At 44.6% G+C, this 13,648-nt stretch overlaps 1 protein-coding gene across 1 annotated transcript; it reads right to left on the reverse strand.

Annotated features, from left to right (window-relative positions):
• Positions 1–1,512: 1,512 nt before the first annotated feature.
• On the reverse strand, positions 1,513–9,412 carry LOC124024455 (ras-related protein Rab-26-like). The gene is made up of 4 exons (XM_046338356.1): positions 9,281–9,412; positions 7,684–7,740; positions 3,151–3,227; positions 1,513–1,788 (listed from the first exon to the last, which is right to left on the reverse strand). The coding sequence occupies exons 1-4, from the start codon at positions 9,377–9,379 to the stop codon at positions 1,689–1,691; spliced, it is 333 nt and encodes a 110-aa protein (XP_046194312.1). The 5' UTR covers positions 9,380–9,412; the 3' UTR covers positions 1,513–1,688.
• Positions 9,413–13,648: the final 4,236 nt, after the last annotated feature.

Consider the following 13,648-nt stretch of genomic DNA (forward strand, 5'->3'; position numbering starts at 1 on the left):
TCATTATTGTATATTTCGTTCCAAATGACTGTACAACACTTTAGACAAAATCCACAAAAACATATTTTATTTGCTTCAATTGAGTTCTCTCTAGGTTCAAGGCTTCATTATCAAGCTAGGTCTACACTTACCACAACTACAAGAGATCTACGGAAGGATCAACTAAACATTTACTGGCAGGAAAAGACAACTTAAATCAATTCAACATTTTGTACATCGGAATTTTCCACCAGAAAAATAGATGTATGCATTAACCATAATCTAAACTGTACTTACTTTAGATGTATTGGACTTCAGTGACTTTGAAATTGCCACTGAATTCAAATCTGTCTTTATTTTGATTGACAGGTAAGACACTACACTTTAACTTCTAACATTTTCCATCAATGTCTTGACTTTAACGTTGAATATACATTTCACTACATTCGGTTATGGGTGATCTTTAGCAAAATGCTTGTTATAAATGAATACCACTGTAGGAGATTAGAATGCTGGTGAGTTGAAGTTGGCTGAAAAGGCCTGAACATATGACTTACTGATGTAGAATCTTAAATTTGATCACTCTCTGTCGCTGAGAGGAAAAGCAAATGTGTGATGTATTCCAGGTTTAAAAAGGCTTCTAAAGATTGTAATTTCCACTTTAAAATGTCAGACTTGATTTGCCTTAACGGAAATGTATCAAACCCAAGGGTCAGACTCATGAGGTTAACAGTCAGAACAGGGTCATAGTGGATCAGACAGTCAGGGTTAACAGTCAGACAGTCATAGTGGATCAGACAGTCATAGGGTTAACATGGGTCAGACAGTCATGGTCACAGTCATAGGATTAACAGGGTCAGACAGTCATAGGGTTAACAGGGTCAGACAGTCATGGGGTTAACAGGGTCAGACAGTCATGGGGTTAACAGGGTCAGACAGTCATGTGGTTAACAAGGTTAGACAGTCATGTGGTTAACAGGGTCAGACAGTCATGTGGTTAACAGGGTCAGACAGTAGACAGTCATGGGGTTAACAGGGTCAGTCATAGGGTTAACAGGGTCAGGGTCATAGGGTTAACAGACAGTCATGTGGTTAACAGTGTCAGACAGCACTGATGGGGTAAGAGTCATGGCTGGATATAGAAGTACATTCACAGATGCAGAAGGAGGTGGAGCAGTGGGTCCCAGAAAACAGGAGGAGAGAAGAGAGAAAGGTGAAGAGAGGAGAAGAGAGAAAGGAGAGGAATAGAGAAAGGTGAGGAGAGGAGAGATGGGAGAGAGGTGAAGAGAGGAGAGAAGAGAAAGGAGAGGAATAGAGAAAGGTGAGGAGAGGAGAGATGGGAGAGAGGTGAAGAGAGGAGAGAAGAGAAAGGAGAGGAATAGAAAAAGGTGAGGAGAGGAGAGATGGGAGAGAGGTGAAGAGAGGTGAAGAGAGAAAGGAGAGGAATAGAGAAAGGTGAGGAGAGGAGAGATGGGAGAGAGGAGAAGAGAAAGGAGAGAAATAGAGAAAGATGAGGAGAGGAGAGATGAGAGAGAGGTGAAGAGAGGAGAGAAGAGAAGAGAAAGGAGAGGAAAAGAGGGAGGTGAGGAGAGGAGAGATGGGAGAGAGGTGAGGAGAGGAGAGAAGAGAAAGGAGAGGAATAGAGAAAGGTGTGGAGAAGGACACGAGCTGGCACGCGCACACGTACCCACACACACACACCCAGTGTTCTAACATGCACATCCAGCACTCTTCATCTCCTTGTTGACGTAGTCCTGAAGTTTAAACTTGGGCTCGTTGGGCTCCTTCATAGACCTGTGCTTCAGCTCTCTGAGAGAGAAAGGAAGAGGTCAGAAGGGAGGAGGAAAAGAGACAAAGAGATGGAATGGAGTGAGAAGTCGAGTAGGAGGAAGTGGAACAGTGTAAATTAATAGAGAAAGATAGAGCCAGAGGGTCCAGGGTCTGAAGGCTAAAGGCCAGGGACTAGAGGCTAGAGGGCAGGGACAAGGGCCTAAAGGCCAGGGACTAAAGACTGGAAGCCAGGGACAAGGGGCTAAACGCTAGAGGCTAAAGGCTAGAGGCCAGGGTCTAGGGACTGAAGGCTAGAAGGTAATGGTGTAGTGGCTGAAGGCTAGAGGCCAGGGACTGAAGGCTAGAAGCCAGGGTCTAGGGGCTGAAGGCTAGAGGCTAGGGTCTAGTGGCTTAATGCCAGGGTCTGAAGAGTAAAGCCCAGGGACTAGAGGCTAAAGGCTAGAGGGCAGGGACAAGGGCCTAAAGGCCAGGGACTAAAGGCTAGAAGCCAGGGGCAAGGGGCTAAACGCTAGAGGCTAAAGGCTAGAGGCCAGGGTCTAGGGACTGAAGGCTAGAGGCCAGGGTCTACGGACTGAAGGCTAGAGGTCATGGTGTAGTGGCTGAAGGCTAGAGGCCAGGGACTGAAGACTAGAAGCCAGGGTATAGGGGCTGAAGGCTAGAGGCCAGGGACTAAAGTCTAGAGGCCAAGGACAAGGGGCTAAAGGCTCGAGGCCAGGGACAAGGGGCTAAACACTAGAGGCCAGGGTCTAGGGACTAAAGGCAAGGGACTGAAGGCTAGGGACTGAAGGCTAAAGCCTAGAGGCCAGGGACAAGGAGCTAAAGGCTAGAGACAAGGGTCTAAAGGCTAGAGACCAGGGTCTAGGGGCTAAAGGCTAGAGGCCAGGGACAAGGGGCTAAAGGCTAGAGGCCAGGGACAAGGGCCTAAAGGCTAGAGGCCAGGGACAAGGGACTAAAGACGAGAGGCCAGGGACTAAAGACTAGAGGCCAGGGACAAGGGGCTAAAGGCTAGAGGCCAGGGACAAGGGGATAAAGACTAGAGGCTAAAGGCTAGGGGTCATGGTGTAGGGGCTGAAGGCTAGAGGCCAGGGTCTGAAGGCTAAAGGCTAGAGGCCAGGGTCTGAAGGCTAAAGGCTAGAGGGCAGGGACAAGGGCCTAAAGGCCAGGGACTAAAGGCTAGAAGCCAGGGGCAAGGGGCTAAACGCTAGAGACGAGGGGCTAAAGGCTAGAGGCCAGGGACAATGGGCTAAAGGCTAGAGGCCAGGGACAAGGGGCTAAAGGCCAGGGACAAGGGGCTAAAGGCTAGAGACCAGGGACTAAAGAATAGAGGACAGGGGCTAGGGCTTGTTTCTGGACTGGACCCCTGTGTAGTTTCATACTCACTTGGCCACAGCAGTGAAGGATAACTCCACATTGAGGCCAGACTTTGCACTGGTCTCCATGTATGGAACCCCAAACTCCTGCAGAGAAACAGACAGGCAGGGTATCTTGAGTTGAACACGCCACATTCACATTGTCTTGAGTGTCTTTGTAGCTAGTCTAGAGCACCAGATATCCTCCCTGATAGCCTGGGGACAACGTTACTTTGCTGCTAATGGTAACAGTATTAGAGACCATTGTTGCCCCCTGGCTGGCCAGGCAGTAACAAATGATGTGTGTGTTTTAGGCACAGCAGCTAATGACAAAGAATATTGAGCATAAACCCATATTAACATTCACCATGAGCACCCAGAAGACACAATAACACAGAGACCCACAGGGAAATAATACAGACACTACAACACATCTGTCCTGGGGTGACTATAGTACTGCTGGGAGTGCACCTTCAGAACCATTCCAATGAGCAGATTGGAATACTAGCTATGTGACAAAGAATTCCTCAGGCAGGGTGTGCGTGGGAGATTTGTCTCAGCATCCAGCACCATAGTAATGACTAGGCTAATGTGTTCCTCTCTCCAGGTTTATGCTATCAGCACTAGAGGTATGCACCAGACTGGGTTTAAATACTATTTGAAGTCTATTAAATACTTTGAGCGTTTTCTTTAGCCTGTCTGGAGAGTCGGATGCGGTGGGTTTGGAATTTTGGGACTTTCTTATTGGTTCCATTGCGAAAGCAAGTTCAATCAAGCCCATCTAAACTATTTGACATGATTTCAAATAGTAGCTGAACCCAGGTCTGCAAGGCACTTTGATATTTGTATTGTAGCCATGTTCCACAGCGGTAGTCAGGGGGAATGAGAAAGTGTATTCATATTTCCTACAACGTTCAAAGTCCTATTTGCACCAGTATCTGTATTCATCTGAGAGTGCATAGCTGTGAAATTGAGTTCAACTAAATATTCCTCACTGTTGTATTGTATGCATGTGTTTAGAGAGAAAATACAAACATATGAAAAATGAGACTAGATGTCCATCCTATAGAAGCATGAAAGAGCCTGTAGATAATATCAAGATAGCAAGCCGTGGTGCAAAGATCCTTGGTGCAAAGATACTGTATACAGACAGACTACATTCAGGTTCTATGGTAAAGTAATATCTCATAAACCTGGCCTTTCTTCTTGATATTTATCTTTGATTTTTGCAGACGGTGTATTTTCCTCCCAACAGTGAAAATCAATATGAATTAGATCAATGGACTGAGTCCAATAAAAGAGAGAGTGAGAGAGAGAGAGAGAGAGAGAGAGAGAGAGAGCACAACCCATATTTATGCTTATTTATTTTATCTTGTGTCCTTTAACTATTTGTACATTGTATATATATATATAATATGACATTTGTAATGTATTTACTGTTTTGAAACTTCTGTATGTGTAATGTTTACTGTTCATTTTTGTTGTTTTTCACATTATATATTCACTTTGTATGTTGTCTACCTCACTTGCTTTGGCAATGTTAACACATGTTTCCCATGCCAATAAAGCCCTTGAATTGAATTGAATTGAGAGCGAGAGAGTGAGAGAGAGAGTGAGAGAGAGAGAGAGAGAGTGAGAGCGAGAGAGTGAGAGAGAGAGAGAGAGAGAGAGAGCGAGACAGACAGCGAGCGAAAGCGGGAAAGAGAGAAACAGAGAGATATATATAGAGAGAGAGAGAGCGAGAGCAAGAGATACCAAGAGAGAGAAAAAGAGAGGAGAGATGCAGAGAAAGGGAGATACAGAGAGAGTTAGAGAGAGAAAAAGACACACAGACAAAGAGAGATGCAGAGATATATATATATAAAGAGACAGATACAGTTGAAGTCGAAAGTTTACATACACTTAGGTTGGAGTCATTAAAACTTGTTTTTCAACCACTCCACAAATTTCTTGTTAACAAACTATAGTTTGTGCATGACACAAGTAATCTTTCCAACAATTGTTTACAGACAGATTATTTCACTTATAATTCACTGTATCACAATTCCAGTGGGTCAGAAGTTTACATACACTAAGTTGACTGTGCCTTTAAACAGCTTGGAAAATTCCAGAAAATGATGTCATGGCTTTAGAAGCTTCTGTCAGGCTAATTCATCATTTGATTCAATTGGAGGTGCACCTGTGGATGTATTTCAAGGCCTACCTTCAAACTCAGTGCCTCTTTGCTTGACATCATCAAAAGAAATCAGCCAAGACCTCAGAAAAAAAGTGTAGACCTCCACAAGTCTGGTTCAAACGCCTGAAGGTACCACGTTCATCTGTACAAACAATAGTACGCAAGTATAAACACCATGGGACCACGCAGCCGCCATACCGCTCAAGAAGGAGACGTGTTCTGTCTCCTAGAGATGAACATACTTTGGTGCGAAAAGTGCAAATCAATCCCAGAACAACAGCAAAGGACCTTGTGAAGATGCTGGAGGAAACAGGTACAAAAGTATCTATATCCACAGTTAACGTCTTTGGGACAGGGGGCAGTATTTTCACGTCCAGATGAAATGGGTGTCCAAAGTAAACGGCCTGCTACTCAGACCCAGAAACTAAGATATGCATATTATTAGTAGATTTGGATAGAAAACACTCTGAAGTTTCTAAAACTGTTTGAATCATGTCTGTGAGTATAACATAACTTACTCGGCAGGCAAAACCGCGAGGAGAAACGTTCAGATTTTTATTTTTTGAGGTCACTCTCTTTTCAATGAGTTTTCATTGGGAATCCAGATTTCTAATGGACTGCAGTTCCTATCGCTTCCACTGGATATCAACAGTCTTTAGAAATTGGTTGAGGTTTTTCCTTTGAGAAATGAAGAAGTAACACTGTTCAGAATGAGGGAAGTGTACTCTTTGATAGAGGCGTGTGACCTGAAAAGCTTGTTCCACTTTGTTTTCCTCCGGTATTGAACACAGATCATCCAGTCTTCAATTTTATCGATTATTTACGTTAAAAAACACCTAAAGTTGTATTAGGAAAGTAGTTTGACATGTTTGGACAAAGCTTACAGGTAACTTATGAGACATTTTGTAGTCAGGTTGCGCGACTTGGAACCAGTGTTTCTCTGGATCAAATGCGCCAAATAAATGGACATTTTGGATATATATATCGACGGAATTAATCGAACAAAAGGACCATTTATGATGTGTATCAGACATATTGGAGTGCCAACAGCTCGTCATAAGTAAGGCATGAATTCTATCTTTATTTCTGCGTTTTGTGTCGCGCCTGCAGGGTTGAAATATGCTTTTCTGTCTTTGTTTACTGCTATCCCCAGATAATAGCATCGCTCGCCGAAAAGCTTTTTGGAAATCTGACACATTGCCTGGATTCACTACAAGTGTAGCTTTCATTTGGTATCTTGAATGTGTGATTTCATGAAAGTTCAAATGTTATAGTAATTTATTTGAATTTGGTGCTCTGCATTTTCACTGGATGTTGGCCAGTTGGGACGCTACTGTCCCACATATCCAAGAGAGATTAAACGAGGAAGAGGCTACTGCTCCAAAACCACCATAAAAAAAGTCAAACTACGGTTTACAACCGCACACAGAGACAAAGATCGTATTTTTGGAGAAATGTCCTCTGGTCTGATGAAACAAAAATAGAACTCTTTGCCCATAATGACCATCGGAAAAAGGGGAGGTTTGTTAAGCCGAAGAACACCATCCCAACCGTGAAGCACGGGGTGGCAGCATCATGTTGTGGGGGTGCTTTGCTGCAGGAGGGACTGGTGCACTTCAAAAATAGATGGCATCATGAGGAAAGGAAATGATGTGGATATATTGAAGCAACATCTCAAGACATCAGTCAGGAAGTTAAAGCTCAGTTGCAAATGGGTCTTCCAAATGGACAATGACCCCAAGCATACTTCCTAAGTTGTGGCAAAATGGCCTAAGGACAACAAAGTCAAGGTATTGGAGTGGCCGTCATAAAGCCCTGACCTCAATCCTATAGAAAACGTGTGGGCAGAACTGAAAAAGTGTGTGCGAGCAAAGAGGCCTACAAACCTGACTCATTTACACCAGATCTGTCAGGAGGAATGGGCCAAAAATGACCCAACTTATTGTGGGAAGCTGTGGAAGGCTACCCAAACATTTGACCCAAGTTAAACAATTTAACGCAATGCTACCAGATACTAATTGAGTGTATGTACACTTCTGACCCACTGGGAATGTGATGAAAGAAATAAAAGCTGAAATAAATCACTCTCTCTACTATTATTCTGAGATTTCACATTCTTAAAATAATGTGATGATCCGAACTGACCTAAGACAGGAAATTTTCACTTGGATTAAATGTCAGGAACTGTGAAAAACTGAGTTTAAATCTATTTGGCTAAGGTGTGTGTAAACTTACGACTTCAACTGTAGATACACAGAGGGAGAGATACAGAGAGAGAGAGAGAGAGAGAGAGAGAGAGAGACAGTTAATTGACCGTGGTGTCGTTCACTGTTCGAGTCAATCTGCATCTTCCTCAGTATTAACTCATTTCTTTAAAGTGACACTCACCTTGGCCAGCCTCTCTCCATCCTCTCTCTTCACCACCCTCTGCTGTGTGGCATCAGCCTGGGGACAGATCAGAAAAAGAAAAGCAAGAGAGAGAGAGACCGAAAGAAAGACAGAAAGAGAGATGAGAAAGGTAGAGACTCTCTGATACCACCATACCACCACCATGCATGACTAGCCTCAGTCTCACTATCATCAATGCAGGGGCTTGTCTTAAAAATCCCCTTGTTCCAGGAGGGTTACGTAATGGAAAACAACACATTCCGTACAGAATATGGGATCAGACCTACATTTCTTGAGTCTAGATTATGTGTGGGCATTCTAATGAGGGGATGATTCCCGGTGTGTGGGGACTGTTTAGATTAGACTACACATCTGGACCAAGCATCTGTTCCCTGCTCTAGCAGTATGTGGATGGGACTTATTTATATTAGCAGTGATTTGATACATCCCTCCTGCATATGTGCTGATCTGGTGTTGTGTCTGTGTTGTTATCTGGCAGCAGATGTGTCAGGGTTAGAAGCAATTCCAGTAGACTAGAGATAACTTTATTGTTCCAATGGACATAGTTTTGAATCAGGAAGTAGACACTGAAGTACTCATAGAACATATACAAGTGAATCCATATACAAGTGAACATATACAAGTGAATTCTTAAAGAGGGGGGGGGTGAGAGGGAATACTTATCCTATCCTAGGTATTCCCACCTCTTTAAGGAATACCTAGGATAGGATAAGTATTCCCTCTCACCCCCCCCTTTAAGATTTAGATGCACTATTGTAAAGTGACTGTTCCACTGGATGTCATAAGGTGAATGCACCAATTTGTAAGTCGCTCTGGATAAGAGCGTCTGCTAAATGACTTAAATGTAAATGTAAATCCGGACGCCGGGTTACTAAGTAGGCTCAGATTGATGCTCAATGTTAAAACCAAAATGATTGCAACCTGCCTACATGTCGTTTTAAAGTACAATAGACCAACACAGCTACTGTATTAGGTCAAAGCTGTGTGTTGGAAAACCTTGGTAGAGCATGGGTGGAGTAGGCATTGTGGTGCTCATGTGAATTTCCTTTCTTTTTGAGCTTCAGAAAAATGCGTATTCTCACTTAAAAGGTAGATTTAGTGTTTAGTGTTACACTATGAGGATATACTGTGAATAGATCCTCCAAGTCCTGGGCTACATTTATACTGTACTGTTTATTTGGTTTCTCTGTCTATTGTTTATGGTTGTTGTGTCTGTCTCTGTCTGTCTGTCTGTCTGTCTGTCTGTCTGTCTGTCTGTCTGTCTGTCTGTCTGTCTGTCTGTCTGTCTGTCTGTCTGTCTGTCTGTCTGTCTGTCTGTCTGTCTGTCTGTCTGTCTGTCTGACTGTCTCTCTCTGTCTGTCTGTCTGTCTGTCTGTCTGTCTGTCTGTCTGTCTGTCTGTCTGTCTGTCTGTCTGTCTGTCTGTCTGTCTGTCTGTCTGTCTGTCTGTCTGTCTGTCTGTCTGCCTGCCTGCCTGTCTGTCTGTCTGTCTGTTGTGTCTGTGTTGTGTCTGGGCTGCTGTTTGATGTGGCTGCAGGTGTGTCCGTCTGGGTTCAGGCCTAACCCAGGAAACCTTACCTTGTTTCCCAGCAGCATCAGGACCACATCCTGCTGGGCGTAATCGTGGATCTCAGTCAGCCAGGCCTGGGGTGGAGATGACAACAAGAGGAGAGACATGATAAGGAAACACTCAGGATACAGAGAGAGCGAGAGGAGAATCACTCAGGATACAGAGAGAGGAGAGACACTCAGGATACAGAGAGAGAGAGGAGAGACACTCAGGATACAGAGAGAGAGAGGAGAGACACTCAGGATACAGAGAGAGAGAGGAGATACACTCAGGATACAGAGAGAGAGAGGAGATACACTCAGGATACAGAGAGAAAGAGGAGAGACACTCAGGATACAGAGAGAGAGAGGAGATACACTCAGGATACAGAGAGAGAGAGGAGATACACTCAGGATACAGAGAGAGAGAGAGAGGAGATACACTCAGGATACAGAGAGAGAGAGGAGAGACACTCAGGATACAGAGAGAGAGAGGAGAGACACTCATGATACAGAGAGAGAGAGAGAGAGAGAGGAGAGACATTCAGGATACACAGAGAGAGAGGAGAGACACTCAGCATACAGAGAGAGAGGGGAGAGACACTCAGGATACAGAGAGAGAGAGGAGAGACACTCAGCATACAGAGAGAGAGAGAGAGAGAGAGAGAGGAGAGACACTCAGGATACAGAGAGAGAGAGAGAGAGGAGAGACACTCAGGATACAGAGAGAGAGAGAGAGAGAGAGAGAGAGAGAGAGAGAGAGAGAGAGAGAGAGAGAGAGAGAGAGAGAGAGAGAGAGAGAGAGAGAGAGAGAGAGACACTCAGGATACAGAGAGAGAGGAGAGACACTCAGGATACAGGGAGAGAGAGAGGAGAGACACTCAGCAGACAGAGAGAGAGGGGAGAGACACTCAGCATACAGAGAGAGAGTGGAGAGACACTCAGGATACATAGAGAGAGAGAGGAGACCTGGTGCGTGTACCCTCGGGGTCACATGGAGATGACCTGGTGGGTGTAACGATTTAACCTCGGTCACATGGAGATGACCTGTTTATCCAGAGGGAGAGAGAGACAGAGGGAGAGTATTGGGCAGAATGAGTACAGTCCAAACAGCATCAGCAGTAATAAACCCCTGTAGAGACAAGGCCTGGACAAGGCATAAGGGAAATAATAAAAAGCTTTATTACACACCAGCCCATATAATGTCATGTTGGGGGAAAGAGACTGTTCAATCCATCCATGCCCTCTGGCAGAATAGTGATGAAGGTGAAGTCAGTGGTCATGTTGGGGGAAAGAGACTGTTCAATCCATCCATGCCCTCTGGCAGAATAGTGATGAAGGTGAAGTCAGTGGTCATGTTGGGTGAAAGAGACTGTTCAATCCATCCATGCCCTCTGGTAGAATAGTGATGAAGGTGCAGTCAGTGGTCATGTTGGGGGAAAGAGACTGTTCAATCCATCCATGCCCTCTGGTAGAATAGTGATGAAGGTGCAGTCAGTGGTCATGTTGGGGGAAAGAGACTGTTCAATCCATCCATGCCCTCTGGCAGAATAGTGATGAAGGTGAAGTCAGTGGTCATGTTGGGGGAAAGAGACTGTTCAATCCATCCATGCCCTCTGGCAGAATAGTGATGAAGGTGAAGTCAGTGGTCATGTTGGGTGAAAGAGACTGTTCAATCCATCCATGCCCTCTGGTAGAATAGTGATGAAGGTGAAGTCAGTGGTCATGTTGGGGGAAAGAGACTGTTCAATCCATCCATGCCCTCTGGTAGAATAGTGATGAAGGTGAAGTCAGTGGTCATGTTGGGGGAAAGAGACTGTTCAATCCATCCATGCCCTCTGGTAGAATAGTGATGAAGGTGAAGTCAGTGGTCATGTTGGGGGAAAGAGACTGTTCAATCCATCCATGCCCTCTGGCAGAATAGTGATGAAGGTGAAGTCAGTGGTCATGTTGGGGGAAAGAGACTGTTCAATCCATCCATGCCCTCTGGCAGAATGGTGTTCCAGGCAATACTGACACTTATCCCATCCTTTTCAAAACATCATGAGTGTGCAACTAGCGAGAGACAGGAGAGACATACTGTTTGGGAGAAGAGTGGAGAATCAGGACGTATCCTTTGCCTTAATCTGATGACACACTAGTGTGGAGTTGTCTGGACAACTTTTGTCCAACTGGAGGTGGAGTTTCCATCTTCAAAGCCTCTCATTCCCATCATCACCTCTGTAAGGCAATGCCCACATCTGATATAATAAGGGATGAGGACGCTCTGCAGCCAAATAACCCCCCACCCATCTGCAGCATGTATACACCAGCCCATTGCCACGGCACCCCATCCCCTCACCTGGATCAGCAGCAGAACTGGGTTCAAAATGTTTCAAATACTTAAGATCGATTGAGCTTGCCTTGACACAATTTAACCAATGGAGTAGTCCCAAAACTCCACCCACTCCAGGCAGGCTAACGCTAACTCAAAGTGTTCTAATACTACAGCATTTGAACCCAGGTCTCAGATCAGCTCCAAACCAAGGAAGAAAGCCTGGCTCCCAGCTCTGCCCATCCAGCCACATCTAACACAATGATATCTGAGCCACAAGAAAGCACATTTGCATTGGATGGCCAAACTCAAAGCAGATGCCACTGCACAACAACACTCTATGCTGTGCTGCTCTTTTTCAAATGTTGAAGGCCTGGACTTGTCTGGACTTGGTAAGCTTGCTTTGAAGTTTAATGATGTACTGTGCCTTTAAACTGTGAAGATAAAGGATAAAAGATACTTGACTTGATATCTAATCAAACTTCAAGGGATAGTTCAACCAAATGACATATTGGTTTCCTTACTCTGAATCCTATTTTCTTTGTAATGTGAGTTCACTATCCCTTTAACTATCCGATAAACCTCTGAAACACATCCCACTGGGCAAAAACGGATTGAATCAATGTTGTTTCCACATCATTTCAACCCACAAATTCAATGTGATGATGTTAAATGAAAGTGGAAATCGGATGTGATTTGAAAAAAGTAATCTATGTAAGGGAATTTTGTATTTTTTTTCACCCAACTTCGAACTGAAATACAATGACATGGTGATAATTTGGGGGGATTTCAGGTTGAATTCACGTCATTTTACAACTCAACCAAATGTACATCAAAACTAGACGTTGAACTGACGTCTGTTCCCAGTGGGATGCCATTAGTCAGTCACTCATACAGAATAATAGTGATAAAGGTGAAGTCATTGACTCATTAGAGCACATTGGATACCATGTCAACACTTTAATGATCCTGCTGTGAGTCTGTGCGTCTTTAATAGCCAACGGGTCTCTCATAGACTCCAGTGGAGTTACTGACAAAACATCTCCATGACTGTACAGGGGGGTGGGATCAGCTGATCCAAGATCTGTTTGTGTCTTGCCAACTCCTAAGGTCATTGTCATGTTTGGACACAAACAGATCTGGGACCAGGCTAAGTCCTTTTGAGGAATGGAAGAGTATCTTTATGTTCCCTACTGTACTGCATCATACTCAGCGATAGCTTAGGGACAGTTTTTCACAAGTACTCTTCAATTGTCGTTAGTGGTTGTACTAAATTACCCTCCAATTACACAAGATGCCTTTGTTTACATTGTAAACCGAGCTAGTCGATGTAGCTAGCTAGCTGGAGTTTCTGCTAGCTGGAGTTTCTGCTAGCTTGAGTTTCTGCTAGCTGGAGTTTCTGCTAGCTTGAGTTTCTGCTAGCTTGAGTTTCCTGCTAGCTGGAGTTTCTGCTAGCTTGAGTTTCTGCTAGCTGGAGTTTCTGCTAGCTGGAGTTTCTGCTAGCTTGAGATTCTGCTAGCTAACATTGAGTGGCTGCTGCCAACACACTGACACTAACTCAACTCCAGCCACTTTAATAATGGGAATTGATGGGAAATGATGTAAATATATCACTAGCCACTTTAAACAATGCTACCTTATATAATGTTACTTACCCTACATTATTCAGGAGGCTCAGGAGGCTGAAGAAATTCGGCTTGTCACCAAAAGCACTCACAAACTTCTACAGATGCACAATCGAGAGCATCCTGGCGGGCTGTATCACCGCCTGGTAAGGCAACTGCTCCGCCCTCAACAGTAAGGCTCTCCAGAGGGTAGTGAGGTCTGCACAACCGCATCACCGGGGGCAAACTACCTGCCCTCCAGGACACCTACACCACCCGATGTTACAGGAAGGCCATAAAGATCATCAAGGACATCAACCACCCGAACCACTGCCTGTTCACCCCGCTATCATCCAGAAGGCGAGGTCAGTACAGGTGCATCAAAGCTGGGACCGAGAGACTGAAAAACAGCTTCTATCTCAAGGCCATCAGACTGTTAAACAGCCACCACTAACATTGAGTGGCTGCTGCCAACACACT

This window comes from Oncorhynchus gorbuscha, unplaced genomic scaffold (assembly GCF_021184085.1).
Source record: "Oncorhynchus gorbuscha isolate QuinsamMale2020 ecotype Even-year unplaced genomic scaffold, OgorEven_v1.0 Un_scaffold_1867, whole genome shotgun sequence".
Classification (NCBI taxonomy): Eukaryota; Metazoa; Chordata; class Actinopteri; order Salmoniformes; family Salmonidae; genus Oncorhynchus; species Oncorhynchus gorbuscha.